At 47.1% G+C, this 14,159-nt stretch overlaps 1 protein-coding gene across 3 annotated transcripts in view; it reads right to left on the bottom strand.

Moving 5' to 3' along the window:
• Positions 1–2,207: 2,207 nt before the first annotated feature.
• Positions 2,208–14,159, bottom strand: part of INTS9 (integrator complex subunit 9) — a 101,239-nt gene continuing 89,287 nt past the window's right edge. For all 3 annotated transcript variants that reach the window (XM_077868677.1, XM_077868676.1, XM_077868678.1), the window contains 6 exons: positions 13,042–13,213; positions 10,003–10,127; positions 7,817–7,984; positions 5,791–5,889; positions 4,499–4,636; positions 2,208–2,940 (listed from right to left, as the gene is read on the bottom strand). In XM_077868677.1, the coding sequence (XP_077724803.1) occupies positions 2,764–2,940; positions 4,499–4,636; positions 5,791–5,889; positions 7,817–7,984; positions 10,003–10,127; positions 13,042–13,213 (879 nt within the window). In that variant the 3' untranslated portion in view covers positions 2,208–2,763. The remainder of the gene's footprint in view (positions 2,941–4,498; positions 4,637–5,790; positions 5,890–7,816; positions 7,985–10,002; positions 10,128–13,041; positions 13,214–14,159) is intronic.

Raw genomic sequence — 14,159 nt, 5'->3', positions numbered from 1 at the left:
AATGCCAGATCATGTGGTTGTATTTTCAATTTTTTGAGGTACTTCCTACTGTTTTCCATAGTAGCTGCACCAATTCCTACCAGCAGGTCACAAGGATTCCCTTTATTCCACATCCTTGCCAACACTTGTTATTTCTTGTCTTTTTAAGGATAGACATTCTAACAGGTGTGAGGTGGTATCTCATGTTTTTGAACATTTATTTTCCTGACAATTAGTGATGTTGAGCACCTTTTCATGTACCTGTTGGCTATCTGTATGCCTTCTTTGGAAAAATGTCTATTCAAGTCCTTTGCCCTTTTTTAAGTCAAATTTTTTTTTCTTTTGAGTTGTATGAGTTTTTTATATACTTTGGATATTAACTCCTTGTCAGATAGATGGTTTACAAATATTTTCTCCTATTTGGTAGGCTCCCTTTTCATTTTGTTGATGGTTTCCTTTGCTGTGCAGAATTTTCTAGTTTGATGTAGTTTCACTTGTTGATTTTTGTTTTTGTTGCTTGTGCTTGGGGTCATATCCAAAAAATTATTGCCAAGGCCAGTGTCAAGGAGCTTTTTCCCTATGTTTTCTTCTAGTAGTTTTGAGTCTCAAATTTAAAGCTTTGATCTTTTTCAAGTTAATTTTTGGTGTAAGACAGCAGTCCAATTTAATTCCTCTTCATGTGGTTATAGAGTTTCCCATTTATTGAAAAAAACCTCTCCTTTTCCCAAAGAGTATTCTTGGTTCCCTTGACAAATCTTAGTTGACTGTGTAAGTGTGGGTTTATTTCTGGGCTCTCAAGTCTGTACCATTGGTTTATGTGTCTATTTTTATGCTAGTACGATACTGTCTTGATTACTATAGCTTTGTAATAAAGCTTGACATCAGGAATTGTGATGCTTCTATCTTTGTTCTTTTTCAAGATTACTTTGGTTAAATATTCAGGATCTTTTGTGGTTCCACACAAATTTTAGGGTTGTTTTTTCCTATTTCTGTGAAAAATGTCATTGGAATCTTGCTAAAGATTTTATTGAATCTATAGACAGGAAGATAATGTTTTTATGATGTGACTAAAACCCATAATGCGCTACTAAGCAGCAGTAGAGACTGTGGTATTTAATCTTTAGTCTCATGATCGATGTTGGCTCTAGCTAGCCTCTGGCAAGATTAGACATTTTCGGCTGAGTTCTACACTGCCTGTGTCTAGGTTTTAGCTGCCACTTCCTCTGGAATTGTAGTTGGTTATTTCTAACCTCATTCTGGGTTCAAAGAAGAGTAATGTTGTTTATCCATAGGTTCACTGCAGTGAATTTGAGAACATCAGATGTTTCCAACCTACCCACAGTGGCATAAAATGATGAGCCAACATTCAGCTTTGTTTCTGGAGGCAGGAGAAAAACTGGACTTGGGGCCAGAGGAAAGAAGCATCTCCCTTTCCTGTCCACCAGTTTGCCTGGCTCAAAGGAATGTATCATCATACAGCATTGGAGGCTTCTTCACTCTTGTTTCTGTTCTAAGTTTAATGCTCTGCTTAACGCAGAGAATCCTGACCATCTGTGGGAAAGGCAGTGGTGGGTAATGATTAACTAGCAGACCCTGAGCTGTGTGTTCTGGACCTTTCCCCAGAAGGTTAAGGCTGCTGTTACCAATCTGTGTTGGTGTTTTTTTTTTTTTTTTTTAATTTTATTTATTGATTTATTTATTTGAGAATGCAGGAGAGGGGCAGAGGGGGAGGGTAGGGGACAAGCTAACTCTGTACTGAACTGGAGCCCAACAAAGAGCTCAATCTCAGGGTCCTGAGATCATGATAGGTGCTGAAATCAAGAGTTGGATGCCCAACAGAGTGAGCCACCTAAATGCCCCCATGTTGGGTGTTTTTTTTATACAGATGTGGCTCATATAAAGTTAAGCACATTTTCATACAATTTAAGAAAAATATATGAGTTTTCTAAATAATGTTGGGTTATATGCTTGCACGCACCAAACTAAAATTTGCTATGGTATTTTTTTAAAAGTAGATTCCATATCCAGTGTGGAGCCCAACAAAGGGCTTGAACTCATGACCATGAGATCAAGACCTGAGCTGACATCAAGAGTCAGATGCTTAACTGACTGAGCCATCCAGGTTCCCCATTATAATATTTTCTAAGTTTATGCTGTTCTGTATAGTTTAATACTTTTCCAGACACTAAATCAATGTGTACATTCGAGGTTCAACAGAGCACAGATACTTCTATAAAAAAATAAGTTTTATTAACAAAATGGGCTTATGGTATAAAATACAAATAGATGGTTCGTTATACCAATTTTTTTGGATCATCTTTCTTATTAGGTATAGCACTGTAGACAAGTAAATAAAACACAATCCAATGCTAGTTCCCCTGCCCAAGGCCTAGGACACCACGAAAAACAAACACAGACTGCTTACGTCATTCATCTTTTCACCCCTCCTTCCACCATTCACTTCTGGGAAAGCTGCTGCTTATGCTACTCCTCAGCTTGCCGCCTTTCCATCTTGGCCACCCAAGGGAGGCAGGTTTGGGAAGAAAAGGAGTTTAAGTTTAAAGCATAAGTCCTTGCCCACAACAGTGCTAAAAATCTAGCCCAGGAGATTCTGGCTATATCTGTGGATAATCGTGTTCCTCAAGGGCCACTTCTTTATTCCTTAAGCCAGAGAACACCACAAAGACGTGGCCAACTTTTTACGCCCTTCCTCAGTTTGTGCTGGGCAGCCACAGCGAAGGACTGTAGGATTTCAGTGAAGTAGAAATGGCTTAGCTGTTCCATTTAGAACTTCTGTAGGAATTTGAGAACGAGGTCCCGCAGTCGTACCCTGAGCACCTCATCATTGTCACAGATGATATGAGTTGAATCTTCCTCAATCTGGATGAGTGTCTCAGCTTCCTGGAGCAGGACAATATGGCCCTTCGCTGTGTCTTCTACCTTAATATCGCTGAAGCCATGCTGCTCCAAAAGAAAAGAGAAAGGAGGATGATGGATACTCTGAAGCAAGGGGTGGACTGAAAGGCAGGAGGACATGGGAGCAACTGATGGTTCTGAGAAATGACACTTCGTAGCCTTGGCTAAACTGAACATTCTAAAAACTGTCATTTTTTATGCTCCCTAATATAATTCTTCAGACTTGTCATAGGACCTTCTACAGCAATGGAATTCAAACACAGCTTCATATACTTTAAAAGAAGCCTCCAAACATCCAAGATCTCATGCAAAACACAACAAAGTTTCTACAACCCGCTTAAGCTTTTGTGAGCTATCTTGAGGAGCACATCCAAGAGCTTGGTTCAGGAGTCTAGGACCCTGGGCTTTCTATCAGCAGCCTCCAAACTCTGCCAATGGTCCCTGATTAGAAAAAAGCTCCATCCTGTCCCAGGAAAATACCATTCCTCAAAGCAAGATACCAGTGACCTTGTGATTTGGCAAATCCTTCTTGAGGGAGGAGACAAGGCGGCAGGGCAAATACTTCTCCAGCTGCCTTAATGTGAGTTACAGAATTTTCTTACACATCACACAAAGTTGAGAGAGAGGAAAAGAAATAGAAATAAGACTGACTTGCTTGAAAGGGCCACAAGATAGGTAATGGACATAGGCTAGGGAATCTCAACCCTTAGTCCTAGAAAGCTCGTGTGCAGGCTGGGGCAGGCACTGCTATTCCTCTTGCAGGAGGAGATGACGCAGAAATGGTGGAGAGAGTCAGGGTCAGATCCTAAGGGTCAACTGCTAGATGAGCCAAGCAGAAGAACTAAGTGCAGGGGATTCTGGGAAAGCAAGTTGTTTCGAGCTTTTAAAAAACAAGTCAAGCAGAGTCCTACCAATAGGGGCCAGAGCACTGCTCGGTCCCGAGGAAGCCGGCCCTGCCACGTCACAGCATCAGTGCTAACTCCCATACAGCGTTTCCACCCTCGGGCCAGGAGAGCCGCACAACTTGGCTGTGGTCTCTCCATCAGGGAAGATTAAACAACTAATGGCTGGAGGCTGACACCAGAGGACCGCCTACTGCTTCCCCTTCTTGCCTCCTGTCTGCTTCTCCAACTCCCAGGGATCTAGTAGCACCTCTGTCCTCACTGCCCCCCAGTCCCGCGCCTCCCGTCTCCTGTGACACAGCCAGGCTGGCGCTCTGACAGCAAGGATCTTCTTGAAAAGTGAGGCTCCAAGGGGCAGACTTACTAAGTTTTCTTTATCTGGCCTTTCCCCCCTGCCCATCTGTCGCACCTAGGTTTCTGAAGGGCCTTCCTTGGTCTCGTTCCCATAAGAAATGGGGTGTGGTGAGGCAGTCTTCTAGGGGCCTGGGGTCTCACGGGAAGGAAGGGGCTGGCAGAGAAGAAATGGGGGACCTACAGGGAAGAGGGGGCATGGTCTTCTCTCAACTCTCTGGGACCCTCCCCTGGTTCTGTTCCTGCCATGACCCTGGATCAAGCAGAGGCTTCAGGGTCAGTAGCTCAGACAGTGGAGATGGAGAAAAAGGAGCAACATCCGGCTCCTGTGCAGTCTGGGCAGCACTCACCTTCTCCAGCGTCTGCACAAACTGTTCTACAGGGATGGAGCCGCTCAGCAGTGGCTTCAGCACTTTGCAGTCTGGGATGTCATCGCTTGCCCGCTTTCTCTTCTTACCACCTGTGGGCTGGGTGGGCCTGGGGGGAGGCTAGAGCCGGAGAAAACACAACCTCATCAAGCCCCTCACCCTGAGTACAGGGGAGGTCAGCGCAGGCCACAGCCAGAGCCCATCTGCCCATCCCTCCCTGGGCACTGCTGCCCTCCCTGAAGGAGGCCCCAGCACCCCGGTCCGGACTCATCCCTGCTATGAGGTCAGCTGGCCCTGGAGTTCAGGGTTGCCAGGAGCTGGGGGCTCCACGAGGTGTTCTTTATAACAGAAGCTAATGCCAAAGCATCCACACAACATCAGTGCCTTTTCTGGCAAAGAAATCTTCCTTTTAGCAAGACTCATTTTTAATTTTTAAAGGATTCATTTTGGTATTTTCTGAGTAAATTCTTAATAATAAACTGTGCTGATAACTGTAGGTGTGACAGCAGCACGGTGGCCAAGGCCACCAGCTATGGGGTCAAGCTGATGGGTTAAAATGAAGGTCAGAGAAACTGCCTATAAAGTGATGGTGATTTTGTGAGAATTTTGTGAGGATGAAGTGGGAAGGTGAGAAGTAAGGATGACAAGGACCTAGGATGGCACCTCGCATATTTTACATGGCAGCACAGTCCCAAGTGTAGAAAGAGTTCTTCTCAGGGGTGAGGAGCAGGGCCCAAGGAGCTGCCCCACGAGGCGGTAAACACGGGGTGGAGGTGGGGCACGAGGTGCCGGGACAAGGCGCTGCAGTCTGTGGGCTGGGGTGGCTCACAGGTGCCCAGCTGCTGCCCGCCCCACAGGCATGTTGGGTAGGGGAGGCCTCCTGGGGCCTAAGGGCTGCCCGCCACTCTGGGGGCTCCCGCCGCCTGGTGCTGTGCTCCGCACCGCGGGTCTGAGGAAGGTGCCCGTGGGAGCTGTGAGCACCACCAGTACTTTCGGAGGCGGGAAGGGCACTCAGGGTGAGGTGCGGCCCCAGCTCCATGAATAATAGCTGCTCTTCCCTTTTCTCTCTCTGAGGCATGTGGCCAGAGAACAAGTAGCGAAGAATTTATACGCAGTGTTCTCTCTGTTTCACATCTCATCCATTAAGGAGTCTGGTCTCTGGCTTGTGCTGGCGGGAGTCCTGGGACCACTGGTGGGGGTATCTGGGGGTTCCTGGGCTTCACAGGCCCCAGCGGCTCCTCAGGGACATGAGCCCGGCCCACCCTCCCCCGTACCTGAAGGACGTGCTTGTTATCTTTCGTGTGCAGCACAGCCGAGACGGTTGCCAAGGAAATGCCAGGCTTAATCTCCATGGGCACCAGCGCATCCGCGAGCTGGAAGCAAACGGGTTTCAGTGGGCCTCAACTAAATGTGGGGGGCGAGGTGCTGCAGCCTCGCCACCCCAAGTCGGGACCAGGAGGCCGCGCTGGGCCGCGGCTCGGCCTCCTCAGAGCTCACAGATGGCGATGGCTGGTGCCAGCCAAGGCCGGCTTTCCACACCCACTGGCTCGTTCCCGGCGGGAAGGGAGCTGAGCCTTCTGTGACCACCATTCTTCATTTTCTTTTCTTTTCAACTTTTGTTTCTATCACTGGAGTCTAAAATACCACATAATTTTAAGGACGAAAGAAGGTAAAAAAAAAAAAAAAATCTAAAAATAACTTTAGTCAAAAATACATCACACGGACGAAAGGAGGTAAGAGAAGCACAGAGGAGAACGAGCCTGAGCCCGACGTTCTTAGACCAGTGTGGCTGCTCTTCCTGGAGGCGGCCCACGACCCTCAGCAGCCACCTCGAGCAAGCTTGTGCCGTCGCATGCTGGGGCCCAGCTGACCCTTCTGCCTCGCCCTTTTGTTAGTTCACCCCCAAATGATGAACCGCCTACAACCTGCCACGGCCTCGTACCCTGAACCGCCGCACCTCACAGCCACCTTTCAGATGACTTCCAGGCAGCTCCTCACACTTCCACAGGATCTCTCAGAAACCTCTAAGGGCTTCTCCCTACTCAAAACACCTGTTGGGTGCTGACTTTTCATGCCGGCCTCTGCCTCTGTCCTCAAAACCCCGAGGTGACTAGTGTCAGGCAGGAAGGATAGGGACATTTGGACTGAGTGAACTAATTCCTGGTAGTCTGACTTCTCCCAAAGGTGGAACAGTCAACCTTTAGCCGGGGGAGCCATCTCTTTCCCTACCTGAGTCCGACAAGTACCCCCTTCTAGAACCTAGGCAGCTTTAGAGCCCTGGCGCAGCCACTGGCAGCAATGCCTGACCCTGTGAGAAGCCCCAGCTCCCAGGCTTTGCTGACTATTGCTCTTACACATGTAGACTCCGAGCTATCCAAGTCTCCTTTGTAGAAACAAAAATAAATAAATACACAAGACGTCATTTACATCAATATGAAGATCAATATCCCAAGGGCAGAGGAAGCAGCTTAGGGTATTTGAAAGGAACAGGAGAACTGTTTCACGAAACTCCAGTCTCCCAACAACGCCCACCCGAACACATCCTCTTCCTCCCGACCCTGCAGTTACTCCCCTCACAGGGCAGGCTGCCTGGGAGGCCTTGGGAAGGGCACCATGGGAGTATGGGCAGCCCCGGGAGCGAAATCTAAGAGGCCGCTGTGCCACAGGGCAAGTCTACCCGGAGCCCACAACAACCACAATGTCACTCAGAGGCCTCTGCGCGGGGGGACGCACCCCTTGCCGCCCTGAACAGAGAGGGTTTTCCTACCAGAACACGTGCACAAGGGCGGGCACATCAGATCTCCTGCCTTGCACTTTACAGGGACAAAGGAGGAGGATTATGAGGAAGCTGCAGAGGACACACTCATTTGGGGGAGATATAAGTATCCTTTAGTAGTAGCAAAACCTGACGGGTGGCGGCACATTTTTAACCCCTGCACCTCACACAGGCCTCTCCCCCGCAAAACTCCGTGACGCTTTTAGTTCTCTCTACGTTCTGTACACGGACAAAGATTTCTGTAAAAGAATATTTCTGAAAGCATGATTTGTAATACAGAAAAAGCAGATATAATAATAAATGTCCCCCACGGAAGGAAGAGTTAGGAAGCTGTTACTTCGCTACCTGGAAAATGAGAGATTCTGAAGATCCCACCTCTCTTCCCAGTTCCTTGCTTAAGGGCCTGCGTTCTTCGGCTCATCCGCATTTGAAACAAAACCAAAAGAAAGCCACCTCTGGGACAGGCCTCTTTCTGAGACCATGTGGAAAACCCTGGTTTGACCATGAGAGAGAGAACGGCTCACCTCAGGCATGATTTCGATCTTCTCGTAGCGACGCTTGAAGGGCAAGGCAAGGACCTCGGCCCGCCGGTACGACATGGCAGGTGGCTGGCAGTCGATCATCAGGTCCATCCGGTGGGACTGCGCGGGGGGCGGCTGCGTGTACTGCTCGGGGCAGACCACGTGGAGCGGCTGAGAACACACGAGATGGGCGGGGTGAGCAGGGAGGCCGTCCACGTCCCCTGGCACCACGTCCCCCGGCACGCTCGCTCGCCTCGCCTCTTCTGGGCCATCAGATCTCTCCTCTCAAACCCAAGTAACGGGTAGCAGGAAAGGTGAGCGCAGTGCGGGAAAGGAAGAAAAATTTCAGGGCAAAGCCCTCAACTGCCAGCCACATAGGCTAGTGGGGGATCCACTGCCTCTCTTTCCATTTGTTTTTTATTTTTTCAGTATTTTTAAGTCATTCTGATGGTGACTTCCATGGGCCTATTCTCAACTGGCCCCTAAGCCCCTGAGGGCATAGTCTTCTTGTCATACCTGCCATCACTGACTGGTGGGGCAACTGTTGGCCGACAGGCAAGAACTGCTGACTTTCACACTAGTCCAGTGTTCTGGGGTTGGGCATTGTTCTGGCATCTGCAGGCCCACTGGTATTCGACAGAGGGCACTGCTCAGATCACATACTCAATTGTGTATGTTAGGACAGACTGATTCAGAGCTTTTTTACAAAATGTCTGTCATTTTGAGAGACAAGAATAGTAAACCAATGACTACCGAGGACAAAGACCACGCAACCGAAAATTGATCCTGGTGGCCCACTGAGTCATTGTATTGCCACTGCTCACTCTTAAGATCTGGAGCTCGCTTTCTCTTCCTGGAAGGAGGCCTTCCAGCAGGCCAACCGGATGCATTTAAAATAGCACTTGTTCTGTTGGGCTCACACGTGTCCTCTTCCTGACCTGGTGGTATGCTGTGACTCTTCTCAAAGCCACCCGACTGCACAGTCACAGCCTGAGGACTCCAGCCACGTTTGCCCCTTCTGCAGTGAAGACCAGGTGGCCGCCAGTTCCCAATGTCCCTGTACTGCCTGGGGCTCTGGGAGAACAGAGCTGCTGTAGGGACGGTGGGGGGAAGGTGTGGTGTTACTTAGTGACGAAAACCACAGGCTTTTAACTGTTTCTGCCCATGTACTGATGCATACATGGTGGGGTATCGAATCACCGAATCAGCCCAAACTTAGCCACTGCTCTAATCATGTCTAGAGAAAGTCCATCCTCTTTTCTGGAGGGCCAGCAAGCTAGTGATCACTATAAGCCACCGTCTCTGCATTCCTGAGGCTCCTCAGCTTCCCATTCCTTGTTGCCCGAGAGTTCTGTGGTAGTGCCACCCATCCCGAGGTCAAAGACTCTGGGAGGAGGAAAGTACACTTCTGACCTAGGCCAAGGAAAGTGAAGGGACTAGCCATACTTTGCTAAATTACTAGGTCAAGCGACAGGAGACAAGCCAGGGCATCCTGGCGTTCACTCAGCTCTGGAGGCAACAGGGAAGGAGAATTCTCCCTCTGGCCTCTTTCCCTCCCCAAGCCCGCCTATATATGCTGTGGGGTTGCTTGCCCAGCACGGAGATTTTAAACCCCTCCCACCCCCACGCCCCACTACAATTTTCCTTTTGTGCACATGGCCTTCCTTTTACCTACCACTTTACCCAACTACTTCTGCCCTTTCTCCGCGGCAGAAAATGCAACTGGAATAAACAAATGAAAGCAACAAAAACCAAGCCAAAATAAATCTCTAGTGCAAAGCAAAGTAACACTGTGTGTGGTCCTAATCCACAAGCACAGCAGGGCCCCATACAGATTTCAGCTAAACTATCTTTTGGCTCGATGAGTAGGTTTCTACAACAATTTTTTTGGTGGGAGAGGGGGCAATTTGCTTTTAACTGGACACAGATGGTCCTCATCAAAAATAATAGACTGTTTATGCGTGCTTCTCCTCCACTTTTGATTTCTTCAGAACGGAAACTGCTTTCAGAGTGGAAAGCTCATTACTTTGAAGGGTAACTAAGTAGTACATGTGCCAGCACTTTGCAGATGCTAGAGAAATGAGGAAGGCAAGAAATGCAGCAAGACAGCCGGCCCTCGCCTCACAGCAACACAAACCACATAGGGGTGACAGGGCCACGGGGGAGACACTGGCAGTCCCCCTCCTTACCTGCACTTCTTTAAGCAGCTTTGACACTTGGATGAAATTCAGTCGTGTATCAATGGGGCAGTAAATGCATTTCATGGCCAAGGGCTGGTAGGGAGCCAGTGCTTCCAGGTAGGAGAAATCGGGTTCTAATGAGAGCACAAAAAAAACAAAAACAAAAACAAAAATCGAAAAGCAGGCAACAGAGTGGCTGCCCAGTGAGGAGGCAGCTGGTGTGGTCAAGGCCAAGCAGATGGTGGGGTGGTGGGGAGGGTGAGGCAGTTGTAAGTGCCCAGAGGCTGGTGGGAGCCAGATTCCCTATCGCTCAAGAGGAGTGATTTACAAATAAGGGAAGGGAGAGTCAGAATGAATAGCGCAGGGTGGATGTGGAATTCGGAGGTATGGGTGTGAGCTTGAGGCTTTCAACACAGAGCGAGGAAATAATAAAATGAAGGGTAACTAAGTAAATGGGGAGAAGCAAAAGCTTTTTTTTTTAAATGTCAGAACGCCAAACAAACATATAGAAAACAAAAAAAAAATCGCCATTTGGCAACCATCACAGTAATAATTTATTCCGACCCAGGATCATATATGATGCTAAAATATTTAGATAAAAATTGGGGGAAGAGCAGGATATATAGTCTCAAAGTGTCTCCCCGGGGGCCTGCCAAGATCATGATTAAATATAAAAACAGTGAACTTCACAATGGAGAAACCTGACACAGGCCACTTGAATCAAGTGCTCAAAGTTAATGCACAGCTATGAGACAAAGCACATACCACTTACCTGACAGGATGCCCCAAGAGGAAAAGAAAAGGATCCCAGCCCCACGTCACCGGATACTCCTGCTGCAAAGCCTGGCACAGCACGACTGGGAACCACGCCTGCCGGGCTGGCCCATTCGTTACCCCCAGAACCACTCACTGCAGCCTGCTTGGCAGGGATGGTTTATCCACTCGCCCACCATGAGCCAGAGGAACTGACACATTTCTGGTGTGAAAAATAATACTTCGATTCCCAACAGCCTGTGTCTCCACTTCTTATAGCCCTCGGGCTTACGCTCACTTGTCCCACTAACTTATCCAGTGCATTTGAGAAAACTGATGGAACATTCAGATTTTTAAATTAATCTCCCTCCAGCAGCTCCTGTTTCCCTAAGAAGCATACCCCTCCCTAAATGAGGCAGGCACACATACCTGGGAGAGATGACTGACTCCCATTTATTTATTTATTTATTTATTTATTTACTTACTTACTTACTTACTTACTTTTTTGACTGACTGACTCCCTTTTTATGTGGACTATGTGAGCTTCAAGTCTAACACGGCTATAATGCAATCTGCAAAAGTGGTCCAAAACGCATCTCTGACACTACCAGGCTTCACAAATGACCATGACACAGCCTTTGACTTCTTCATAGCTGGCTAAAGGAAGATTTATACAATAGCAAATACTCTGACCGTACCTATATGAATACTGTACCCACTGTTGTATCAGAGTCAACAGCTCCTCAAAAAGAACAGGAGACACCACCCTTAGGCCTACTAGACAATGTTCTTCAGATCACCTCCTGCTTAGCAAAACTTGGCAATGGTGAGGTTCTGGGTACCGTGAGTCAATGTCTTGTGGCCTGAGTTCCTCTTTGCCAAAGGGGGCTGGGAAAGACAGAAGCGGCCCCTGATGGCTGCTTTATTTTATTTTATTTTATTTTATTTTTTTTATGAGCTTTCCTGGCACTTTCTACTAGGCCTTGGTGTTAGCCAGAGCCTGCCTGTCACTCATGGCTAGGCTATGGTGTTCTCCTGTTGGACACAAACAATTTCACAGAACACTAACACCAGACATGGCCACTTGGTGACCACAATGGATCAAAACAAAAACAAGAACCTGTCTGTAATCATGCCTGAGCACAAAACCACAACACTGTTCAAACCACAAAATGAGCAAACATTACCCTATCTAGCTCCATTCTTTTTGTCTTTTAGATAAGAATTATTAAGATACTCATCATATATAACTACTCCTATTTCCTGACAGCAGCCAATTCAGAGCAATGTCCCACATCTGTGAACCCACCTCAAAAATCACCCAACACAAGCCCAAATCCATAAGTTCTTTTCAACATGCTCTGAGATGCCTCCCACTTCTTCATGGTATGTGTTCTCCCCAGCTGCAATGAGTCAATAAAGCCAACTTTGTTTGACTAATAATGTGTTGGAGGTCTCTGGCACTCTTCACGCACAGGCTGAGCACAAGGAAGGGCCCCAGTGTCCCTGATCCTGAAGCTTTGGGGATTTATTAGACTCTCTTCCATCATTCAAGTCTTAAAAGTAATGAGAAAGAAGTTAACTGATAACTTTCTCAATAGCTTTTATGTGCCAGGCAGTATATGAAATGTTTCTTATAACATTTCACTAAATGCACAGAGCTGCCCAAGTAAGGAGCCAGCATAACCCCATGTCACAAGGAAAAAAGTGAGGCTCAGAGACACGGGTAACTTAGGTTAGGTTACAGTCCACTGGACCAGATTTGGGTCAAGGTTTTTTACTTTACTGCCCATAAGATTTCCAAGTCCCAAGGAAGACCTGAAATTGATAAAATAATATAGTGCTTAAGTAAAACCCCTGCTTGACCTCATTAAAGAATCTGTTCTACTCTGAGGGGTTTGTCTCCAGAAGGAAAACTGTAAGCCAGAGAAAACTGTAACTGAAGGAGAAAGGCCAAATTCAGGAAATAATTCCTAAAAGGTAAAACAAGAGTGGTTACTAGAATTATTGCTGTTCTTAAAACAGCATACAAAAATCTTCTCAAAAGGAGTTCAGTAGAAGTCTGTCTCAGGGAAAATCTCTGAAAATTGGTATGAAAATTTTGTTCAGTACAGTTTCCTAACAGTCCGTCTTGCTTTTTAATTCTTACTCTTTCCCCTGCGGTTTCCTCACCCTTTGGTATTTATGACAGATGAGTGTTTATATTTCTAACTGCAAAATTCGTCCCTTGGTCTCCACTTGGTCAGTGCGTTGAGTGACGGTCCTAGCAGAAAGGGCAAAGTTTTGTTTATTTACCTGTAAATATGACAGTGTTGAGACTAGATTTCCCCCAGAGCTCCATGAAATGGACCACGTCCCCAAACCGGAGGGAGGGGTGCCCAGTGAACACCACACATGGCTGGCGGAAATCACTGCTGAAGTCTCCGTGGAGGCTGGGGTAGTGCTTCAGCTTGTTGGTCTGAATGAGCTACAATATGTACAGAGAGGCACACAAAGAGATGTTAGTCTGTGTAGCCCGAAGGAAGAACCACACAGCATGGAAGAGGGAACAGAAGGAAATTAAAAATACAAATGAATCTGATTAACATTTGCTGAAAATTGAGATTTTCAACCTAACAAGGTGACTTTCTGAACAGATGAGACCTTTTGGTACGTATTAACATATTCAATGGATACTTTTATTCAGGCTGTTAATACCTGATGTAGTCTAACTCTTCCTTTAGATCTTCTAGACACTCCAAGCCCTGGCCCCAGAAGCTCCCAATATGAATTATTTGAAGTACGAGTAGCTTTCCCATAACATGTGAAACACTAAGTTCTGTTGAGAATAAACATCTCACACAAGAAAAACTATTTATGCACATAGGACTACCTCTTGAGAAGTTATTGCAGAAACTTAATAAAGACAGAGGCCAAACTGGCTGTCAGAAATTTAGGATGTGACATCCTCACGACACAGCTATAGTAAGAAGTAGGCCATGTACAGCCTCGAGCTTGTCTTAAAAGTGTATGTTTTGAACCAAAAAGACTTCCCTTCCAGCACAATACTTGGCAATACTCGCCCAAAGTCATGTCCAATCCAAGGCAACACCATATACAGTAACAGCCACAGATGATGTCTTGTGACATGGCTCAGAAGCTCTTCCTGCTGCCCTGACCCTGCCTCTACCTTCCCACTCTAGCACCGAAAGGTCAGATGACAAACACTCAGACTTCAGACACCCTAAATACCACCTAAGTCAAAGGGAGTACTGCCCTGAGATATTGTCTGATGGATAAGGAAATGGTCTGTGGTACTACTTAATCCTGAAGCAACTCATAATGCATAAGAGGGGAAGCCCAGTCAACCCCCAACTCCAAATAAAGTCACCCCAATAGTGAGGTGTGGCCAGAATGGCACAAACCCCAAATGG

The sequence above is a fragment of the Canis aureus genome, chromosome 24, assembly GCF_053574225.1.
Source record: "Canis aureus isolate CA01 chromosome 24, VMU_Caureus_v.1.0, whole genome shotgun sequence".
Classification (NCBI taxonomy): Eukaryota; Metazoa; Chordata; class Mammalia; order Carnivora; family Canidae; genus Canis; species Canis aureus.
The sequence above is the reverse complement of the archived record's forward strand: the minus strand, read 5'-3'. Positions and strand labels throughout refer to the sequence as shown.